Genomic DNA, 21,893 nt, shown 5'->3' with positions numbered 1-21,893 from the left:
GCAACTCTTTCCCCATATGTTTGTTCTTTTACTGTCCGTGTTTCCTTCTTCATGTGTTTGTTTAAGTGTACACAAATGCGTAGCTTGTGTGTGTGTGTGTGTTGCAGAATGTGTGGGTGTGTGTGTGTGTGTGCGCCTGGTACATTCACAGACACCGTACACAGTGTATCTCAGACTTAAAAGGACAGAGAAAAAAAACACACTTCAATAGAAGCCAGTTCCGTGCTCTCAGTCACGATTTGTTGGTTTCCAAATCAAACGCTATGATTTAATGAATTTCCTGTCCAGGACGCAGGGTAAGAGGCCTGTTTATTATTGTGATTGCACACCGCATCCTGTGATGCCTTTTCTTATATCTGACACACACACACTATATATAAAGTTCTCATGAGAAATGGCCCAACCCAGTGATGCCGGGGGACAGTCATTTAGTCAACACACACGAGTGCTCAAGCAGGCGCTTGGCAGAAACATTGATTGAGTTGTTCTTGGAGGTCAGACACTTATTGTGTTGCTTATGACCAAGTCAGAGAGGTTAAGTATTACCTGAGAGCACCACAGCAGCCGCCCATACTCTATTCCCCCTCTGAGACGCACTGACATCATCAGTGTACTTGACCCTTAACACCGGCACTCTCACATGGCGCCATGCCGAGCTACCTCCAGTGTGGTTTCATCCGTCTGTCTGTGCCAAGTGTAATCTACATAATGTACATAAACACTTGTTTGACCGGCTGGTGAAGCTAAAGTATCTGAAATTCATTTACCCTATAAAACCTGGAATTACATCAGTTTTCTTGTGCTGTGTTTAGATACCAAAGCCATATATTTAAACCTTTAAAACCTGAACAATTGCTGAAACAATTTCTTTTGAAAACATGTCTAAAAAGACATTGAGCAACTTCGCAAGAGAAAAATTGCAAGAAACTGGGGAAAGGTAAAATAAAAATAACCTGAAAATTAGTTTTAAAAGAGAGAGCGAGAGCGAGAGAGAAATATCAGAAGTTAATAACCTAGAAAACTATATTTCTAATAATTATTTAAAATGATTATTATTGTAATTATAATTAACCTTTTAAAGTTTTATGTTCGTTTTTTACTTTTTGTAAACCTATTGTTTTTTAAATATTTTTTTACATACAAGTTGACAGCATCAAAGCACCTGCGAATTTCAGTGTGATGTAATATTTGTGCAATTTAATACACAGAACCTACACGCACAACACAACAGTGTTCAACTTGGTCACATTTCAGTCATTATGGTTAACAATAATCTTTCTCTTGATGTCGGGGTAAGGTACCCTAACCCTAACCCTAATTTGTTGCTTAAAAATGTAGATTCTGATTGGTTTGTAAGTAAAATTTCAAGTTTTATTTGATGTTTTAGTCTATAAGTAATAACACAATTTGGTATATAAGAAAGCAAACATGGAACAAAGGCATTTAACAACAAAATAGTCCAGTAGATTTTTCGAAATCACAGAGGCTGCTTATAAGAGCTAAAATATAATTGCACAGTAAAGGTTCAGCAGATTCCATCTGACTTCTTCACTGGATAATTTAAGGTCCTTTGTAAAGCTCTGTTCTGGTTCTGCTTCAGTGTTTGCATTGAGTATGTCTCTTTAGTTAGTTTTTGGCTGGATCCTCACCAGGCCCTTGTTCTTTGCAGCCCGGCTGCACCGCGAGCCTGACGCCGCGCCGGAGGAAGCCCATGGACAGTGGACCAGGCTGGGCCAGGCTGATGGGGGGCCTCGCGCCCGGGTCCTGGGCCCACTCCTGGGTCTGGCCCTGGGAACCACAGCGCTCTTATCTGGCTCGGGCAGGAGGCGCACTGGGCTTCCTGTGCGAAAATCAGAGCGCTTTTCCTCTCGTTGTTTGGCTTCCTCTCCGACGCGAGACGCTTCCCAGCAGCGTGATTGTCCCTTCGTCTTCAAACGTGGCACAGTCCGCTTCCTCAAGAGCTTGATCTATTCTTGAGAGCCCCCTCCACCTCCCCCACACACCCCTTCCCCCAGCTCCTCTGCCCCCCACCCCCTCCCCCCGGCCCATGACCCCAACCGAGCATCAAGAACTCCCCATCGGATTCCATCCCCTCCACCACCACCACCACCACCACCTCCACACACTCATCAGCGCTCCTCCACAGCAGCCAGAACCCTCAGTGACATTCCCAGTGATCCCATGTGATGATCCTGCGCTTGCTAAACTGGTGTGGAAAAGGAGGAAAGTGACTTGGAACACTGCTGAGCAGTGAAGACCAGGAGAAAAAGAGGAAAATAAGTCACATCACTAAGGATATAAGGACACCTGCTTTACTGATTATTTATTTATTTCCTTCATTTTCCCAATTTAAGGCATCCCCCGCACCCAGCCATCCTGTAGTTTTATGCTTTTTACATTTCACAGACATTTTGAGCCAGAAGAAGTGCAATTCCATTCATCCACCAGCCACATTTCTGGAGCTGCTTTGCTTATTTTTTTGTGTCCTAGAGTGGTACTATAATGGGCGCATGAACCGTGCCTGTCCCAAGCCCTAATCTGATTCTGACATCCACAAAAGCTGTGAGTTTCCGTTTCCGATTTTTTTAGCCACTGGTAGAAGGTCAAATGTGCTCACCTTGGACGGGCAAAACAGGAGAGAGGACAAGCTTTGTGTTGTTCACTATGGGATGCCTACAGTTCTCTATATAAAGACTGACGGTCAGCGGATGCCTACCATGTAGGAAGTCTGCACGGACCAGAGACTATGACCAACCCTCTGTCATATTGTGTCGTCCAGTGTCATCCCATGTCAAAATGTCTTGTTTGTCTAAAGATGTCAGTATAACAGCCCTGTGTCTTGTATTGAAAGTTAATTAAAATCTAAATGTATGAGTGCCATAAGTGTAGTAGTAAAGTCCATTCATGCGTGTGTGTGTGTGTGTGTGTGTGTGTGTGTGTGTGTGTGTGTGTGTGTGTGTGTGTGTATTAAGTATGAGTGTACGTATTGTGCAGGAATGTCAGTGTGTGTGAGTGTTTATGTCCCTTTCTACGGGTGTTTCCCAATGTGATTCATTCCTTGTATACAGATGTTCTATGAGTAATATATGAATCTAATATTTAATAATTTTATACAACTAACTTACATATGATGAATGACAATATTTGCCAACTTTGTATAAATCTGTATTGAAGCGTTATATCAGTTGTTTGTGTTTTTGCATTAAACTTTGCTTATATTTGGTTTATACAGCAGTGTGGTTATTTTGGGTTTGAGACAGGAACGGACAGAGACAGCGGTAAAAGCGTATTTTAGGCAGTAAAACAAGACAGGAAGAAAAAGGCAGGAGATGACCCCCACTGATACACAACTCATTCATATTTCCAAGCAGCTGCTGCTCACCCTGTTCGCAGGCACACACTGCGTGAATGTGGCTGTGTGTATGTGTGTTCGTTTAATGTTTCTAACCACGTTTATGCCCTCACATCCATCCAACTAATACTATTTGTGTGTGTGAGTGCAACTTTGAGTGGGAAGGTTTTTCCTGGGAAGCATGGGAGTGTGCCCTGGTGTAATCTGTGCCTGTGTGATGGCCATGAGTGTGTGTGCATGTAAGCATGTGTCTGTCTGGTCCGTGGTGTCATGCACAGGGTGGGTCGTTTGTGCAGTCGCACACTACATGCCAAGAGGAAGAGCAATCAGGGAGCAGAGAGGAACCAAGCTCAGGGAGGAGCTCGGGACAGACAGAAAAGGATACAGACAGAGACAGGGAGTGAGAGGTGCAGTGACACATCCATAAACAGGCAGAGGATCAGTGAACACTGTGGAAATGATGGTTTACAGTGAGGATGATGGTTAATGTCTAAATAATGAAGCTGCATTCTTTTGATTATGAAATCTGTCTGGTTATGAGATAGATAGATGGATAGATAGATTAAGGAATAGATTGGCATTTTAGATAACGATTAACGCTCCTGTTAAAATTTAATCATCAGAATAATCATCATAATTACAACGCATTGCATCTATGTTGGGCTTTTCATAAGTGATTAAGGTGTGTGTGTGTGTGTGTGTGTGTGTGTGTGTGTGTGTGTGTGTGTGTACCTCAGAACATGCCTAATTAGCTTAGTAAACATGAAGTTTCTACTTTCCTCACAAACTTTACAGGGGGATACAAAGTCTCTTCAGACTGCATTTTTAGTCTGACATCATCTTCTTGATAACGCACAGCAATATTTTATTTCGTTCAACCTTCAGATGGTGTCTTATGACTTTGGTGAATGTGGAGCAGCAAAAGTTAAAGGGGGAAACTTTTCGATTTTCTTTTTAACCTGCTATAAAATATATCCCTCTAATTCACAAATTATGCCCTACTATCAAGGATTTTGCAAGGACATGCCAAATAACCTAACTGGTGAATATGGAGAAGTTACTATTTTGCCAGCAAAAGTTAAAGTGCTTGTTTCTGACTACATTTCAGTCTGCCACAAAAATGTATCCACTCTGCGATGCAGAGATGATACCCTGCCATTTATTGTTTTATTTTTGTATCAAGCCCAACATAACATCATTTAGTAATCTTCTTCTGAGTTTCTTCTTTTTTTAGGAAATGCTTTCATAGTGCATTTCCAGTAAACTCTTTCAAATATCTTTAATTTTTGGTGTGCAAAAAAGAATAGCGCCTCTGTAATGCACAGTCTATGGCCTACTTTTGAGAATTTTATTTTGTGTGAATACTTTACATCATTCAAGAGGGAGAAATCTGTCCATGACATAACGATTCCCACATCTAAATACATATATAATGCAAAAACAGAAGTAAAGTGCATAGTACAGACAAGGCACACATAAGTGCATATACATGCAATACATGCAGCACTACCTGTCATTCTGCACCATCCTTTTGTCCTTAGTTTAGGAGATACACTGATAGAGGAATTAAAGAGTTTTCAATTCCTATTCAGGTATCTCAACCTGTAATAGAGGCTTACAGTGTCTACCTAATGGAGGGAGTGTCTATTCTGAATACAGGATAATTCTGCCTTTTTCAACTATAGTCTTTTCAAAGAAAGATTTTGGGGGGGGAGGAGACACACCCTCACCCCATCACTTCAAATGCTGTGTTGACCAGTTATTTGTGATTTCTAACTTAACTGATAAATTACCAAATCAAGCTGAAATTCCGTAATGTAATACAAGCTGTTCAGCAATTACTATTACGAGACATGGAGAAGTAGATTAAATATACACCTTCTCCCTCTGAAATTAACTGATCAACCATTGTGTGTTTTAGGCCCCAAACCGAAGCTCCTGTATGATTTCACAGTTTTTCATCATAGGAGCATATGTAAAGCATAAAGCAGCCTACATAAGCTCCTGTTCCCACAGCCCCACCAGTGTGTAATCGATGGATTTAGACTTGTGAGAGTCATTGAGAGGGACAGGAACTCATGTCCTGGAAATGTGGGATGATTTGTTAAGAATGGAAGGAAGTTGATCTACAGGATTACAATACCACCTCTGCATCCTCCATGGATGAACAATCCAGCATTACATAGCACCCCAAAGATCCACTATTGTCAACCAGCAGGACAGAGTGAGAGGACGTGATGCTATTAATAAAAAAATAGTTTGGTTATGATGATTTTGTGAATGAGGGTGAAGATAACATCAAGCAGCAATGATCAAGGCGTTCGCCTGATGTTCTGGTCTTCCTCCTGCCGAGCACAGCTGAGAAAAACACACCCACACACCTGGACGCAGCATAGAATGACTTGTGTCAACACAGCTGAGTCCCTGTCCCTATCTCTTCCTCATCCTCTTCCTCCTCCTCCTCTTCCTTCTTCAAGGTGTGTATGTCCAGCGTCCTCCTCGCTATGGAGCCCTGTGACTGAGAGAGTCCCCACCACGTCCACAAGCAACCACATCCTGAGTATTACGCACAGACAGGAAGTACTTCAAGGGAAGAAAAAGGTAGGTAAAACACTGAAATACACACTGACAGAAGAGCCATGATGTGTTTGTAGCAGGATTTTTACTTACTATTGAAAACTGGATTAAAAAAACACACACACACACACAAACATCTTGCAGTTTGTCCTGCAAAAACTATTTGAATTGCAATTATTAACAGATTTTTTTGATGGAGATCAAAAATATCAAGAAGCAACCACTGGAGCTGAAAAATGAGGTCCATGCTGAACTGCCAAAAACTGCAGTTCATCACATGGCCAGTTAAGGCTGGCTCCAAAACAGAGTATATCCCCATAGAAAAAGTCTCTGTAGCTAATTTTAGCATTCATGACATGTTTTTCCCTATTTTTTTTTTTTTTTAAATATCAGGAAACTATTCTTATAATAAGTATAATTTTATATTTAAAATTATGTTACAGAAAAATCTACATATAATGATAATAATAATAATAATAATAATAATAATAATAATAATAATAATAAATGTAATAATAATAATAATAATAATAATAATAATAATAATTTTCAGAACTTTTCAGGTAACTTTATTGCTTGTTTAGTACTTGCTCATTTTTTGGGCAATGTCTTGTTAAGTTGCTCATTGGCAATGAGCCTCCAAGTTTCAGAGGGTTATCCCTCAATAAAAATGTTAACAGGTGAGTTTATAAATTCACCCCCATAAAGTCATCATGAATATTAAAATTAGCAAAAGAGTCCACAACCGTTATTTGTTTGTTTGTTTTTGTTTACTGTAAATTTGGTCATTTTAACATGGCTGTCTATGGAGCCAGCCTAAAGCGGCCATTAGAGGAAGTGTAGTTTTTGATAATGCAAGTTGCCCCAGAGGTTGCTGCTTGCAACTTCATTGTATAGTTCTCTTTATAATTTCACTCACAGGATTATTTCTGCTCTCACTGCCCTTCTTTTTTTCACTTCCCCCTCACACATACACATTCACAGATACGCATCTTTATTAATACTTATCGACAGCTTGCATGTTAAGTTCTCTACTGTGTTGGAAGTGGGCAGGAGGTCTGGCTCAGAGACCCCTATTGTCTCCTAAGTGGGCTCATGGAAAATGTGATTCCTGCCATCAGTGGTAGAGGTAATGAGCCTGAACATTAAATGTGTGTATGAATGTGTGAGTGTGCCTTTTTTTCATAGTGTGCAAAGTGCCGGTTTGTTCATGCGGATGTTTGTTCTTTCCACAGACAGTGGGAGTCCTGACTGTGGCAGAGGCCTTTGTGTCTGGTGTCTATTGCTGCGTTGCCTCCAACTCTGCAGGCACAGACCAGCTGGACATCCACTTCTACGTCACAGGTAGTCACTGAATCATTTCCTTGGATTTACAACTCATGGGCGTTTTCTTTTTTATACCCAACATCTGGGAAATTTTTTTTCATTTTTTTCCCTCTCCCTTTCATTTCCTAAGAATTTTGGTTTTACAACTGGTGTTGGTCTTCTCTCTGTTATATGCTTGGTTTTCTCACTTTACTCCTCCTCAGTTTCAACATTAAACAAGGCCTATATCAGCTGATCCACTTGATGCTTAGTCACTTTTGGATTTGCAATTAATTTCTGAAGTGATATTTTATCCAAAATAATGAGTGAAGATGGAAAATAATCATAAAATAATCTTGATTCTCCTGTATAGCCATAATAAGGGGAGAGCAGAGTGAGTTGAGCAACACATTTTCAGTCCCAACTAATAAAGTAAGAGCTAGCATCTTACTAACAGTAGAGCTTCATATTGTAATTTCCAAAAGTGCATGCACGGATGACATTTATATGTTGCTGACTGTGGATTGGGAGGTGGTAGGAGGCAGACCAGAGAAAGCCGATCAATATATCTCAATCAATGGTTTGTTAAAAAAAAAAAAAGTGGTACACACGTAACTAAAAATATTTACAAACAACAAAAAAATAAAGCAAATAAACAGTTAGTTTGTCTTAAATAAACATAACTTTACATAATGTGCAAATGAATACACACTTGCATCCAACCAACCCTGTCACAGCCCGAAGCAACTGCTTAAACACAGCCTCCAATCAGCAGGAGACAGTTTAGGCTGTACCATTTCACTCCTGCAGGTGTGTCTAATACCTCTCCTGAGACAGGTAAATGACTCAATTAATTCTTCTCACTTTTCTTAAAAAAGAGACATTCATGCACAGTGCACCATATAACTTACACTTGTAGTCACAGATGAACAGATTCCAGAGAAAATTATTTTCAATCCCTAATTTGCCTAATCCTAGAAGCGTCCTAAAGTCCTAGAAATGCCCAGAAATATAGAAATATCCTAAAACTGTAGAAAAGTATCAACATTCTAGAAATGTCCTAAAATCATAGAAATTTCCTAAAATCCCAGATTTATCAAAAAAAAAAAAAAAAAAACAGAAACACTCTTATATCCCAGAAATGTGCATTAATCCGAGAAACATGTATTGGGCTGCTGCGAGTGGCCCCTGGCCCCTGTCATTTTGCAAAGTGGCCCCAAAGCAAAGCAAGTTGGGGAAAAGCTGCTCAGATAGTTTAGTATAACTTTTCATATCCATAAATTTGATACTTGCTAAAGAATATTAAGACATTTAATATTTTAGTACCAGATACATAAAAAACATACTGTGAATAAAATAAAGGTATCACACACATTAATGTAGGTTGAATTTCTTGGCAGAGTAAGGTAGAGTACGTGCATCGGGTACATGCTGCAGATTTGTGTGTGATATGAAGTTTGATTAGTTACTAGACCTACAGGTAAAAGTTTTGTATTACGTGCATGAGCGTGTGTTTGTGCATGAGGGTGTGCTGAGCTATTAGTGTGTAAGCAAGAGCGAAACAGGAACCTGGGGCTCTTATCGTTCCACTTCCCCGTGCAGCGCACTTCCTTGGACTGGCAGGTCCGCTTTATTTCGGGAGGCCTTGGGGTGTTTGGGAAAGATAAACACTATCTGCCATCAGGAAACTCTCGAGCCGTTTCCACGGGAAGTTTCAAATGGCTAAAGTAAATAAAAAGCCTTTTCACTGTATTCCACTAGCTGCTTTTACCCACAATAGCCATTCAACACTGTCGTCAAAGGTTACAAAAAATGGAGGATCAGTCGAATCAGCTGTCCTGGTTTCAGGCACCAGACAGGATCCACATTCGTATGTAGAGAAACTGAGAGGGCTTATTCATCAAACAAGAGATCAGCAGAGGTTTATATTGTTGTTCATGTTCCCTCACCTCTTCACCCTCATCAATCCATCTCTGCTTCCCTCAGATGTCCCAGGAGGCTTCAGTGTAAACCAGAGGGAGGAGCCTAGAGAGGGTGGAGACCTCCATCTCACCTGTGTAGCCAATAAGTACCTGTACACAGCGCTGTCATGGCAACGAGTGAATGACACAGGAGAAGCCCAGTCCCGTAGCCTGAGCAGTCAGCAGCTCACATCAGGAGAGTTTTCTAATTCTCTGGTCCTGTTGCTAAGCAACCTGACAGCCAGAGACTCTGGAGCCTACAGATGCTCCGCCCGCCACCTGGTCACTGGACAGGAGACACACCGAGACACACAGGTGGAGGTCACAAGTGAGTAGTCACAACTTTATATCTTCCTCTTTAACATCAAAGAGCCAGTAGTCTTTTATTAACATGAGGCTAATTATCTCCTTTGTATTGAGCTGTTTTAGATTGTGTTTTTAGTTTGATTTTTTTTTTTTTTATAAGTCAGTATGCAAATTTTTAGTTATTTTCTTTTATTGAATTTAAGTTTTAGTCCCAACCACTTCAATTTTAGTAATTAGGTTTTTTTTCTTGGTGACTTCGAAGGGGAATATTGAAATGCTCTAAATTAAGTGCCATTTGAATTTCATCCTTAGGTATTAAATTTCAGTGGTTATTCAGTTACTGTTAAGTTTTAGATCATTTTTGCCTTTCTTTGCACCCTTACAAGAATTAAAAACCTTTCATGTGTACTGAATTTCACCGGTCCCAGAGCTGAAAAAGGGCCCTGGAACATACCTGATATTAATATTTATTGTCTTGGGGCCCCAAGTGAGTCGTTAGGGCCTTGAGCTTGTGGCTTAAAAACAATTTTCTTAATTCCTAATTATAATTCTTAATTACTAAATTAAATACAGATTTAAGTTGCTCTGTCTATATATCTAAAACTCACAGCTTCCCCATATTTTCTGTGCACATATGTTGCACATACATACAAACAAACAAACACTGACCCTCTCTCACAGAGTTTCATTGCTTGGGAATTGGGTCCCCTCAGCTTCCTGGGGCCCCACCCTGCCTTTGCTCTTGCGCTGCAGCTCAGCACCTCTTTCACGTGGGAATGAGCTCTTGTCTGGAGGAAGAGCACACAATGGCACTTCCCACAATGCCACATTTACAGGCCCCCACACAGGGCCGGAGGAACAATCAGCCAATCAGACACTGTCAGGCCCCAGCCCCCGCGGACAATCATCAATTGTTGTCCAGGAGGAAGATAGGGGAAACAACAATCAGTCGCCTTGGTTAAGTGACTTTTCTTCATGTCTTTTACTGCTGTTCTCTATACAATCAGGGCTCAACACGTCAGCTTCCTCCCAAGGGTCCCCCACAAGGGAATTACTAGAGAGACAGGGCGACCATAAAGAGAGAAGTTGGGGAGCTAAAACACTAGAAAAAGAGGAGGGATCAAGTAAAAAATTAAAACAGGGTTTTAGAGACACAGGGAGCAATGTCATCTAATTATAGTTTGTGAGTATTGTAGTGTAATTATAGTGCACGAGAAGGAAACTTAAAAAACTGCATTCAACTTATCGTGTACACTAGGCCAAAAGCTGTCTACATGATGAAATACTACATTGTTGTTGCTTTTTAGAAATGGGTTTGTACTGTGGGGTATTTCAGGGTGACTAAAGGGCCCAAGAGAACCTAAACGTCAGCTGACTCACAGGTTGAAGCCAAGGCCAGACTTCTGGAAAAATGTGTCACTGCCACTGCACAGTTATTATCCAAAAGTGGCAGTGGTCCAGAAAACATGGGAATAAATAGCACTGCTTTCACTACAACACAGATGTGTTTTAGTCTATAAATAACTGCAAGTGTAATCATTTACTGCAGGTTTTAAGTATCAAAAGTAAAGTCCTTATTATGCAGAATGATAATACTATAATATTTGAATATATGTGTAAACTGCTCATTAGTTGGAAAAGTGGAAATGCTTTACTTACTTTCTGTACTATTGTCCAGTTAGATGCATTGTCTTTCACTGCTGAAAAGGAAATAGGTGCTTAAGTACCAGAGAAAACAGAGGAAAAGGGCTGCAGCATTTGCTTTTATTTAAGAGGTAGAAAACCTATAACTACCAGAATGCACTGTGCCATAATAGGACCAACAGTGAGTGGCCCAGAGAGTGGTGCAGAAATTGGTCCTAAATCTCAGAAATGAGTTTGCATTTGTGCACTTCCAGTTCCATTGTCTTAAAGGCAATGGGTTTTTAAAATGGGTTATTGGTTAGATGCCTGAAATGAGGTCTGTTGCCACAGTTTATTTTCAGCAATAATCCTAATTCCACAGGAAAAATCACACAGTTTTGTTTTAGGGAATCCTGGCGATGCTACCTTGCCTGTTTCACTTCAATCCTTAATCTACAAAGTAACTGTAGCTGTAAGATAAACTAGGGAGAGTTCAAAATACATCATTTCTCTTTGAAATGTGATGGATTGAAATAATCGAAATGCTCAAGTAAAGTGCAATTGCAAGTACATACTGTACTTGAGTTAATGTACTTATACCACTGATTTGCCAAAAGTTACACAAACACACTCAAACTTTGGCTTTCATATATATTAATGGTTTGTGTGTTTCTTTTTTTCAGTTTTGGAGGCTCCTCTGCTGCTTAATAATCTGACAGACTGTACTGTCAACGTCAGCAGCTCAGTGATCCTTAGCTGTCCCTCTGAAGGGGTCCCACCCCCAACCATCACATGGTATAAGGATGAACGTGCTCTGTCGCAGGGATCAGGTAAACAAAATATAGAGAATAATCATGCAAACTGCAGCTGTGTTCTGGTGTCTAAGACTTTGTGCCACCGCCTTCAGGTATTGTGATATCACCAGAAGATGGGACCCTCCATATTGATCGAATCGCAGTGGAGGACCAGGGCCTTTATACGTGCCAGGCCACCAATGACAGAGGATCTGCAGAGAGCTCTGCCTATATATGGGTCACCGGTGAGCATCTGTCAACACGTAGTATTTTTTAAGCATCTCTGCCTTTGATTGGCTGTGTTTACTTCTTCTCAACAGTAGAACTCTTCCATATATGGGTATGTCTGGATGTCCATTGTTCTCAGTTCTGTAAATAGATGTATAGTCTGGACATATAGTACACTTTGTCACTTTGTTTTTATAGACGTAGTATGTATACATGTGGTGTGTCAATTCTTTTAATGGGAGATGATATTGCTACTTCAATTCTTAAGTAAACATTGTTTAAATAAGACCAATGTGGGACATACCCAGTCTTTTGTTCAGTTGTCCTTATTCATAGACACATCCTCATTTTCCTCTCTTGAGAGGACCACATTTTTCCTGATTGTGGGGTCCCTGTTTTCCAGTGGCTCTACACTTCTGCAAAAAAAAAAAAAAAAAATTAGGGAAGATAAAGAATAGTTCTTATTTACAGCTGTTATAAGGCTTTTTTTCCAGCTTTATGAGTTGAATTACTTAAGGGCTGTGGGTAAGGAGAGCACGGGGACAACATCTTCTTGGTTTCTCTATTACTTTAATGTCTACTTCATCAGTCGGACAAAAACCCAACTGAACACAGCAAAGTGATTTGTCACTTCACATCTCTCATATCATTCCCGATCTAAACCATCCTTGACCTGAAAGGGAAGGTGCACCACATTATGTAGTTCCTCATTTTAACTTAAAGGGGAGCACACAATATAATATATGAATTTACCGTTAATTAAATTAATATATTTGTCTAAAATCAGAGAAAAAAATAAGGTTATCCACCAAATAAAATAAATCTTCACAAAAATAAATATAATCTCTATTATAAAAACGTGCTCACACTCACACACACTCAATTATACATTCAGCCAGGCCCCTGTGTGTTTTTGCCACCCCCCCAAGTTTGAGCATCGTTCCCTGGTAGAAGTGGTGGACGAGCTTCACAGTCAGGGTCTGCAGAGAAGGAGTGGCTGTGTGTTGTTGTGTTCTGATCAGTCAGGAAGGAAGCTGTCTCCCGTTTTTATTTCCTCCAGAAAGGGCCTGGCCTGCATCTCAGAGAGGCTCCACATTGAGCTGAGTGTTTCTGCTTCTTCACATTAAAATGAGAAAAACAAACATTAAGATGGGATTTAATGAGGAAGTTAGATGATCGTGTTTATGGATCATGGTGTGACAGTGTAAACACAGTGCCCCCATTTGGAGGGGTGGAGAAAAAAAAAAACATCAAGCGCCTCAGTAAAATGATTTATTGTAATTCTCTGATTAAACATCGGATTTATTTGCAATTTCTGTCTCTGATTATCTCAATTTTGAAGTTAACTGCAATGAATGCATTATAAAGGCAATGATATTCAAAGTCTATGCAGCTCACTCCAGCCTGTTTGTTTATATTATGTAAATGTAATCTAATGTAAAATCTAATGAAGCTGTGATGTATATTTGTGGTCTCGATGTGTCTCTAGGTGCCTCAGAAGCCTCATTTCTGGAGATTCCTGCACTTACCTGTACCTGTGTGGTGGCCACCCTCTTCTGGCTCTTGCTCACACTCTTCATACGCAAACTGAAACAGGTAAGATCAGACAAGATGACAGTGTTTTCTGGTATAATGAAACAAATATATGGTACATAATATGTCCAAGGTTTACTATGTACTATTGTAAATATTCCTACCTTTTAACTATATGGAGAGTTTAGTTTGCACTACATAAATCACAATTCTGATTATGTGGCAGGTATGCATAGATCTAGATTTTTGGGGGTATGCAGGGGACACATCCACCTTAGCATTTAGGAACTGTAGCAGAGGGCTTTTATTTTGATTAAATTAAAGACGTACACTATAAATTGATGCATAAAAGGCACAAATTGGTGCATATAAATTCCCTAGAGTGCAGTGTGTTTGAAGCTCAACATTTTGTGGCAGAGAAAAAAAAACCCATTGTTTGCATGTTTAACAGATTTTTTTTTTTAAAGAAACACAATGCTAGGACAACACTGGTGTGGGTTTTTAAAACACATACATTTCTCTCCAAAGCCTAGCAGGTCAAACTGCAAACCAGAGTACCTGTCGATCATTGTGGACAGAGGAGACGGGCCAATAGAGGAACAGTGTGAGAGACTGCAATACGATCCAAACCAATGGGAGTTCCCTCGGGAGCGGCTCAAATTAGGTACACTCCTGTATTTTATGATGATAAGAAATGCAGAAATTGATGGCGTTTTTTTTTTTTTTTCCTCAAGCAATATGGTTGTTAGATTAGATTAGAACTTTAAAAGTAGCAGATGGGCACATTATGAAATCCACGCAGGAGAATAAAATACAAAAGACAATAGAAACATACAAACAAGAAACCTAAAACACCAGCTCAGATTCATATACTAGAGGTTTCGATGATAATGTGCAACAAATATGACAAAAAAAACTGCAACATGATGGCAGAGACAACAGACTCAGACATAATTCAGGTAGGTTTTCCACATTTTTAAAAATGTTGTAAAAAAAAATATATATATATATAATGTAAACGCAAGGGTTTATTCTTCTTCTCCTTAAATTGTCCTTTTTTATTTGCAAATGCAATGTTTTGACATCCACAATCAAGACAAATGAATACAAGCAGTGAAAAAGGAGACATTTTTTGGCTTTGTTTTTTGTCATGTGCAAGGTATTCTAATGGCACTTAAACATCACTCTCTTAGAGCCTTTAACCATTGGTACTTTTTTCATTATTTCACTGCAATAAAATGTTCTTCCTTGCTGCATAAATAAAAATACAATGCAATATATAAATGTTTTTTATGTTGCATATCTGCTTGGGAGACCAAAGATGAGGGACACTGGGTGCATCTCCACTTCCCAACCCAACATATTTTCTTTTTCAGATAGCACATTAGACACGTTTCTTTGAAGTTTACAGCATGACCAGAGACACTTATGGTGCCAGTTTCTGTCTTGTTATTAAGGCATATGTGGGAAAGAGATAAGCTAAAATGATGTCTATGGTTGGGTGATATATGTATTCTATGTATGATCTTAAACGGTGTTGCTCTGATACGCAAACCAAAATGTTGTTTTTTCCAGATGTCTTTCCGAAATGGATGATTTTAAGTGACTTTGATTTGTGATATGAAGGATTTTGAGAATGTAATGCTTACACCAGGAGAGAGAGAAGGTATTTAAGATAACATCACAGATAGAAGGACTTTCTCAGAGGTCTTATCAGATTATTATTGGGAGTAACTCTCATTCCATTAATCAGACTTTGTGTCTGTGTTGTCTTTGCTGAGCTAATCAACTCCAGCAGGGGGTGTGTGTGTAAACTGTGTTGACTGGAACTAATCAGCTCACTAGGGTGGGATTCATCTAGATGGACTCTCTTATCAGCGTCTCACGTCCAGGATGGATGATAATAATAGTAATTATTAAAGAAGCTCAATTAGACACAAAAACACACCTCCCTTTCCTGCCTGTCAGCATCACTCACATTCTTTCTCTCTCTCTCTCTCTCTCAGGGAAGCCTCTGGGCCGTGGAGCCTTTGGTAAGGTGATGCAGGCAGCTGCGTTCGGTATAGACAATGCCACCAGCTGCAGGACTGTGGCTGTTAAGATGCTCAAAGGTACAAGATCTGGTATCCTGAGAATAAAATTTCACTCTGTGCAAAAAACATTTGTGCAACGCTTTCTGCTTTTTGTCCACTAGAGGGAGCTACAGCCAGTGAACACAAAGCACTGATGACTGAACTGAAAATCCTCAACCACATCGGACATCACCTGAATGTAGTCAACCTGCTGGGAGCTTGCACCAAGCCGGGAGGTGTGTGTATGTTTCCATGCATGTGTGCTCTAAATTAGTGGTTCCCAAATATTCCAGTAACAATTATTAGTTTAAGGTCAACACAAAAGATAAAGAACCACATTATCAATTTTATTTCACAAACACGTTGGCTTAGATAACACAAAAATGAAACCTATTGCAAGAATAAACAGAAAAAGCAAACCAAAATAAAACAAAATAAAAGCTCTGTGGCAGAAATTGGTTGTAATTCAAAACGAAGAGTGTTTTTCTGCAAACTTGACAGGTTCATGAGTGACTTGCACCCTATTCAGAATTGACCACAACCCACCATATGTGAACCACTGCTCTAAACAGGCCTATTTATATGCACAAGTTCCTTATCATTCATATTAATGTGTAAGCACTTTGGTGCACTTTGAGCTTGTCAATGCTTGTATAAGTATTTATATGTGTTTGTGCCCTCACCTGTGTCATAATATATATGTGTGTTTTCTTTGTGTTTAGGACCGCTGATGGTTATTGTTGAGTACTGTCGCTATGGAAATCTGTCTACCTTCCTGAAGGGCAAGAGAGAGGTGTTTGTGCACAACACTGTGAGTGTGATTATATTTAATAACACATTATTAAAGATGCTGTCACGATAGCCACATTTCACGTTAAAACAGGATCTCCATGGCGTGCAGACAGAGTTCCCACATGCCTGTGTGCCCCACACTTCTCCTTGCAGTTGAGAAAAAAGAAATTGCCCCTTTGTGCTTCACACAATTACAAAATCATACACTCAAAAACTCACTTCTGCAATCTGTTTGAGGTTCGAAGATGTTATCAGTTCTCAAGCAGGACGTCCACTTCCTTAATTTCTAATAAACAATACAAACTGTGGCCTCAAATGCCATTTTCACAGAGCAAAACAAGTTTATGAAATTCCCTTTAAAAAAATACCAAAACCCTTAAGTGTCAGAAGACACTTAATTCTAACTGGGTCATAAATTTCACTTTCTGTTATACAATGTTTGTTAACAACTAACTGAGTCTCTCCCGTATCTCAGCCGGCCGGAGAAAAGGATGGAGGGCCAGGTTGTGGCAGCAGCATGTCTGAGTTGGTTGAAAGTCACCAAAAAGAGAACGACCCAGGTAAGATTTAGATTCAAATTAGATATCAGTGGAGGGAATTTGTTTTCACTGTATATTCAAATATACACTCAGAGCAGTTAACACACACAATGTAGACAGTCAAAGACATCACAGTAAACACAAAGACACACATGCACAAAAAATCATGTCATCAGTCATGTCTGTGCATGATTAAACTTTTTAGTTACACCCTCTTGCCCCTCTCTTTCTTCCTCTAGATCCCAAATCTGCCTCTAGCTCTCCTTTATTCCTGGAGGATCTCATCTCCTTCAGTTTCCAGGTGGCGCGAGGAATGGAGTTTCTGGCATCTCGGAAGGTCTGATGCTTGATGTCTGTGAGCAAATGTGTGTGTAGGTGCTGGTACAAGTGTGTCATTATTTATGGTCTCCGTGTTTCTGCATCAGTGTATTCACAGAGACCTGGCAGCCAGGAACATTTTGCTTTCTGACAATAAAGTGGTCAAGATCTGTGACTTTGGCCTGGCCAGAGACATCTACAAAGACCCTGACTACGTCCGCAAGGGAGATGTGAGTATATGTGAGCAATGTGGTTCCAAAATCCAATGTCCACACTAGCATTTATTTATTTTGTTTTATTAATTTATTTATTCAAAATGACAGATTACATACCGCGAAAATTCACCACTGAAAGCAAAATCTGTGTTCACAGTGCTGTTTTCAGTATTTCAACATTAAAACATTAAACAACTTATTTTTTCTTAGTATGTCGCATTTTAGAATTCTTAAGATTATTTTAGTCATAAAAATAGGTGAATCGTTTTGTTTTGTTTTGTTTACATTTACAAAAATAAACAGCTTTTGCAGCCACTTTTTAAAAAGATACCCACTACAGGCAAAAACAAAACATTTTTTGAAAGTACTGAGCATACGACTGAATTAGACAGACTTGGATTATACTGTTTAAATTGTGTGAGAGTTTTTAACACGTTTTTATATTGTTATTATATGCAGACCCCTATGACTTTGATTAAACTAGAATAATCCCTTGTTTACCACGGAGGCTTGTGAGAAAAACAAAGTTGTTATACAAATTATCTTTTTGAGTGTGAATTTCACTGCCTACCTGTCACTCCGAAAATTAATTTTAAAATCTTGCTGCTGGTGTTAAATCACATTATGGTTCAGCACTTGAATATATCTCGACATGATTGTGACATATGAGCCTTCTAGGACTCTCAGGACATTTTTGAACTCAATTTTCAGTCATTTTTAAAAATAATCTTTTTTTTTTATCTTTGAACCTCTTGTCTGCACTTCTGTTATTTTAATGGTGATTTTTATTTATTATTTTACATTTTAAATCTTCTCACTTTGCTAGTTTATTGTAAATCTGAATGAATTATTATGTTTTACATTTTATTGCTCTGTAAAGCACTTTTAATTGCTCTGTTGTATGAAATGTGCTGTACAAATAAAGCTGCCTTGCCTTTTCTTTTGCGCAACAAAGATCATATAACATTATTCCTCCAAAGGATGACTTTACAAAAAACTAAACTTTAAATGCTTCTTCAGAATGGCCTTTTGTGACTCTGCTCCTCTGATTGGCTGATAGGCTCGTCTCCCTCTGAAGTGGATGTCTCCAGAGTCCATCTTTGACAAAGTGTTCACCACACAGAGTGATGTCTGGTCCTTCGGCATTCTGCTGTGGGAGATCTTCTCTTTGGGTAGGAGCCCACTCAACATGGTTTCGGTCCAAATGACCCAGGGAGCGGACAAAATAACAAACACAGTACAAAAGCCCTGCAACAAATATCTGCAACCTTATGATCTTTCATTTTTAAAACCACGTTTGGAAGCTGATCCCATTCTTTGGTTGGGTATGTTCATATATTGATGTGTGTGTTTGTCCAATAGGAGCTTCCCCGTACCCTGGTCTGCACATAGATGAAGAGTTCTGCCACAGACTGAAGGGGGGAACAAGGATGCGAGCACCTGAATACAGTACACCTGAGATGTGGGTGCATACATTTTTAATACAATTGCCTACTGAAGTCAGTAAGGGAGGCAGGGACATACAGTAGCAAATATGGGGTCAAGGGGGAAGAGCATCAGTTAAAACAGTAGTTTCCAACTGGTGGGTTGCAATCCAAAAGTGGATCATGGGTCTACTCTGAACTGACTACAACCCTGTCAAGTTTGTGAAAAACTGACTGTCTGGGCTTTCTTTTTTTAATCCTCCCAAGCTATAGACATTTTTCCTTGAGCCTCTCTGAGTGACTTAGGGAATCCCACCACTCTTTCTTTTCTTTTTTCTTTTTTCAAGAACTGTCAGAAATTTGAAAATCCAATTATTATATCTATATTTAAAGTTTCTGGCTGTGATAAATGGTGTAATTTTGGCATTTTTAATTTAAGCTTGCCTGTGGTTTGGAAGGCATATTTTCTTTAAAAATTTGCAAAAATTAAAAAAAAAAAAAAAACATTGCCAAAACATTTGAGAGAAAAGGAAAATCACAAAACAAAATTGAAGAGAAAGAAATGGTCTTTTTTATAAATGATCCAAAATTTTAAATAAAAAAAAAAGCCCTAAATTTTAAGTGGGGAAAAAAAGCGCAAATAAGAAAAAAAAGACAATATGCCTTTCAAACCCACGGGCTCGCTGGTATGGAAGGCATGTTTTCTTTTTTTTTTTTTAAATTGCTTTTCTTTTGTGCCCACAGGGGTTCAAGCTCCCAATGTAAACAAATCCTACAAACAACCCTGTTTTTAACTAACTGCACCACATTCTTGCAATATGTTTTATTTTATTATTTTTGAAGCCCAAGTATTATTCACATTGTCAAATAAAATTCAATGTGTGGTCATTTCTCTTATGTGCAGATCATGACCGAATGATTAAGGAGAACCATTGGCTGGACCAGTTTGGAACAACTGATTTAAACAGAGAGAGAAAGAAAGAGAGAGAGAGAGAGAGGGATTAACATTAACACCTGTATGTTTGTGTGTATAGTTACAGCACAATGCTGTCATGCTGGGAGGCCAGTCCCTCAGATCGACCCACCTTCACTGACCTGGTGGAGACCCTGGGAGACCTGCTACAAGCGAGGGTCCAGCAGGTCTGGCTTTTTATGGATCTCACTCCTTCCTTTATTTCTTGTCCAACAATTTATTTTCTCGATGTATATATAATTACACAATAAGACAAAAAATGTCGAACAAATACTCTGAATTGTTTCTTCTCTTTAACAGGATGGAAAAGACTATATTCCTCTGGGCTCTTTCATAACTGGAGACACTGGTCGCAGTGAGACCTTCAAAGAAAACCCGCTCGCAGTCACAAATCTGAGGTAAATATACACAAAAGAAAATAAAATCACAATGTAACTGAATATACACCATGTAGGTGTGAGCCAGCACAACTTCACTTCACCAAATCTTATGTATGATGGAAAAGTGCTATAATAATAAAAAAAAAAGAGAAAATTTAATGAGACAGGTGCAGATGTGAAAGTGACAGGAGAGGTAATAGAAAGTCTATTCAGAAACAACAACAAACATGTTGAGAAATTTCAGGCTTTTTTTCTTTTCTTTTTTTAATCTTAATCCAATCCATCCAGTTACATGAGGGGTATGGCCACACTTCAGACGTTTGAGGAACTCTCCTGCGAGAAGCGAGACAGCCCTGATGTAAGACAACACCTCCACTTCTGCTTGCAGGCACGCACAAACATGCATACAGAGAGGATGAGACAAAAATGCATCCTCACTTTGTCGGAATTTAACTAATTTCAGTAGAAACAGTTAAAAAAAAAAGGATGAAAACTCGAAACCCTGTCACGCTCTGATAAGCTGCATGTTTGCATCATTTCTGTTGTAGGATGAGCAAAGTGACAGTGGCATGGTCCTACCATCTGAGGAGCTGAGGCGTCTGACATGGAACTACAACACCAAGAGCAGGAAACTCAGCAGGTGGCAATTTTTAATACCTGACCAGTGAGCCCTTGACTTGCCTCCTACCTGCCCAGATATCTTATTATCTGTCAACATCCCACAGTAGAACACACAATAATATTGCATGCATTCCACAATATTTTTGATACTATGGTAGATGACTATGACAGACATTTTTATGCTGTTCTGAAGTTTATTCAGCTGTTTTTAGGACATGTCATATTTTGACATTTTTACCATGCTACAGCCTTGCCTTTTTGGTCATTTTTTCACCATGCTTTTTTTGGGATGTTTTTGGCCGGTTTTGCATAATTCTATGCTATGGCATGTCGTGGCACGCTATTTTATGCTGTTTTTAAGCATTTTCAGCTGTTTTTAGGACATGTCATATTTTGACATTTTTGCCATACTATAGCCTTGCCTTTTTTGTCATGTTTTCAACATGCATTTTTATAGTGTTTTTGGCCATTTTTGCAACTTTCTCATACCATGGTATGTCTTGGCACGCTATTTTATGCTGTTTTTACGTGGTTTTAGCTGTTTTTTTGAGAACATGTCATATTTTGACATTTTTGCCATACTATAGCCTTGCCTTTTTGGTCGTTGTTTCAACATGCATTTTTATGGTGTTTTTGGCCCTTTTCGAAAAATTCTATGCCATTGCGTGTCTTGGCACGCTATTTTATGCTGTTTTGAAGTGTTTTCATCTGTTTTTGGGACATGTCAAAATATGACATGTCCCAAANGTTTTGAAGTGTTTTCATCTGTTTTTGGGACATGTCATATTTTGACATTTTTGCCATACTATAGCCTTGCCTTTTTGGTCATTTTTTCAACATGCATTTTTATGGTGTTTTTGGCCGTTTCTGCAAAATTCTA

At 39.2% G+C, this 21,893-nt stretch overlaps 1 protein-coding gene across 1 annotated transcript in view; it reads left to right on the top strand.

Moving 5' to 3' along the window:
* Positions 1 to 21,060, top strand: part of flt1 (fms related receptor tyrosine kinase 1) — a 37,091-nt gene extending 16,031 nt beyond the window's left edge. Inside the window, exons 11-29 of the mRNA XM_042510881.1 lie at positions 5,830 to 5,953; positions 7,165 to 7,273; positions 9,221 to 9,523; positions 11,808 to 11,954; positions 12,032 to 12,163; positions 13,636 to 13,742; positions 14,208 to 14,343; positions 15,686 to 15,790; positions 15,874 to 15,987; positions 16,474 to 16,562; positions 17,019 to 17,103; positions 17,322 to 17,419; positions 17,508 to 17,630; positions 18,676 to 18,787; positions 18,978 to 19,077; positions 20,074 to 20,179; positions 20,313 to 20,410; positions 20,681 to 20,750; positions 20,941 to 21,060. Of these exons, the coding sequence (XP_042366815.1) occupies positions 5,830 to 5,953; positions 7,165 to 7,273; positions 9,221 to 9,523; positions 11,808 to 11,954; positions 12,032 to 12,163; positions 13,636 to 13,742; positions 14,208 to 14,343; positions 15,686 to 15,790; positions 15,874 to 15,987; positions 16,474 to 16,562; positions 17,019 to 17,103; positions 17,322 to 17,419; positions 17,508 to 17,630; positions 18,676 to 18,787; positions 18,978 to 19,077; positions 20,074 to 20,179; positions 20,313 to 20,410; positions 20,681 to 20,750; positions 20,941 to 21,060 (2,278 nt within the window). The remainder of the gene's footprint in view (positions 1 to 5,829; positions 5,954 to 7,164; positions 7,274 to 9,220; positions 9,524 to 11,807; positions 11,955 to 12,031; positions 12,164 to 13,635; positions 13,743 to 14,207; positions 14,344 to 15,685; positions 15,791 to 15,873; positions 15,988 to 16,473; positions 16,563 to 17,018; positions 17,104 to 17,321; positions 17,420 to 17,507; positions 17,631 to 18,675; positions 18,788 to 18,977; positions 19,078 to 20,073; positions 20,180 to 20,312; positions 20,411 to 20,680; positions 20,751 to 20,940) is intronic.
* Positions 21,061 to 21,893: the final 833 nt, after the last annotated feature.

Source organism: Plectropomus leopardus, chromosome 21 (assembly GCF_008729295.1).
Source record: "Plectropomus leopardus isolate mb chromosome 21, YSFRI_Pleo_2.0, whole genome shotgun sequence".
NCBI classification, from domain to species: Eukaryota; Metazoa; Chordata; class Actinopteri; order Perciformes; family Serranidae; genus Plectropomus; species Plectropomus leopardus.
This window is presented reverse-complemented; position numbering and strand designations above follow the sequence as displayed.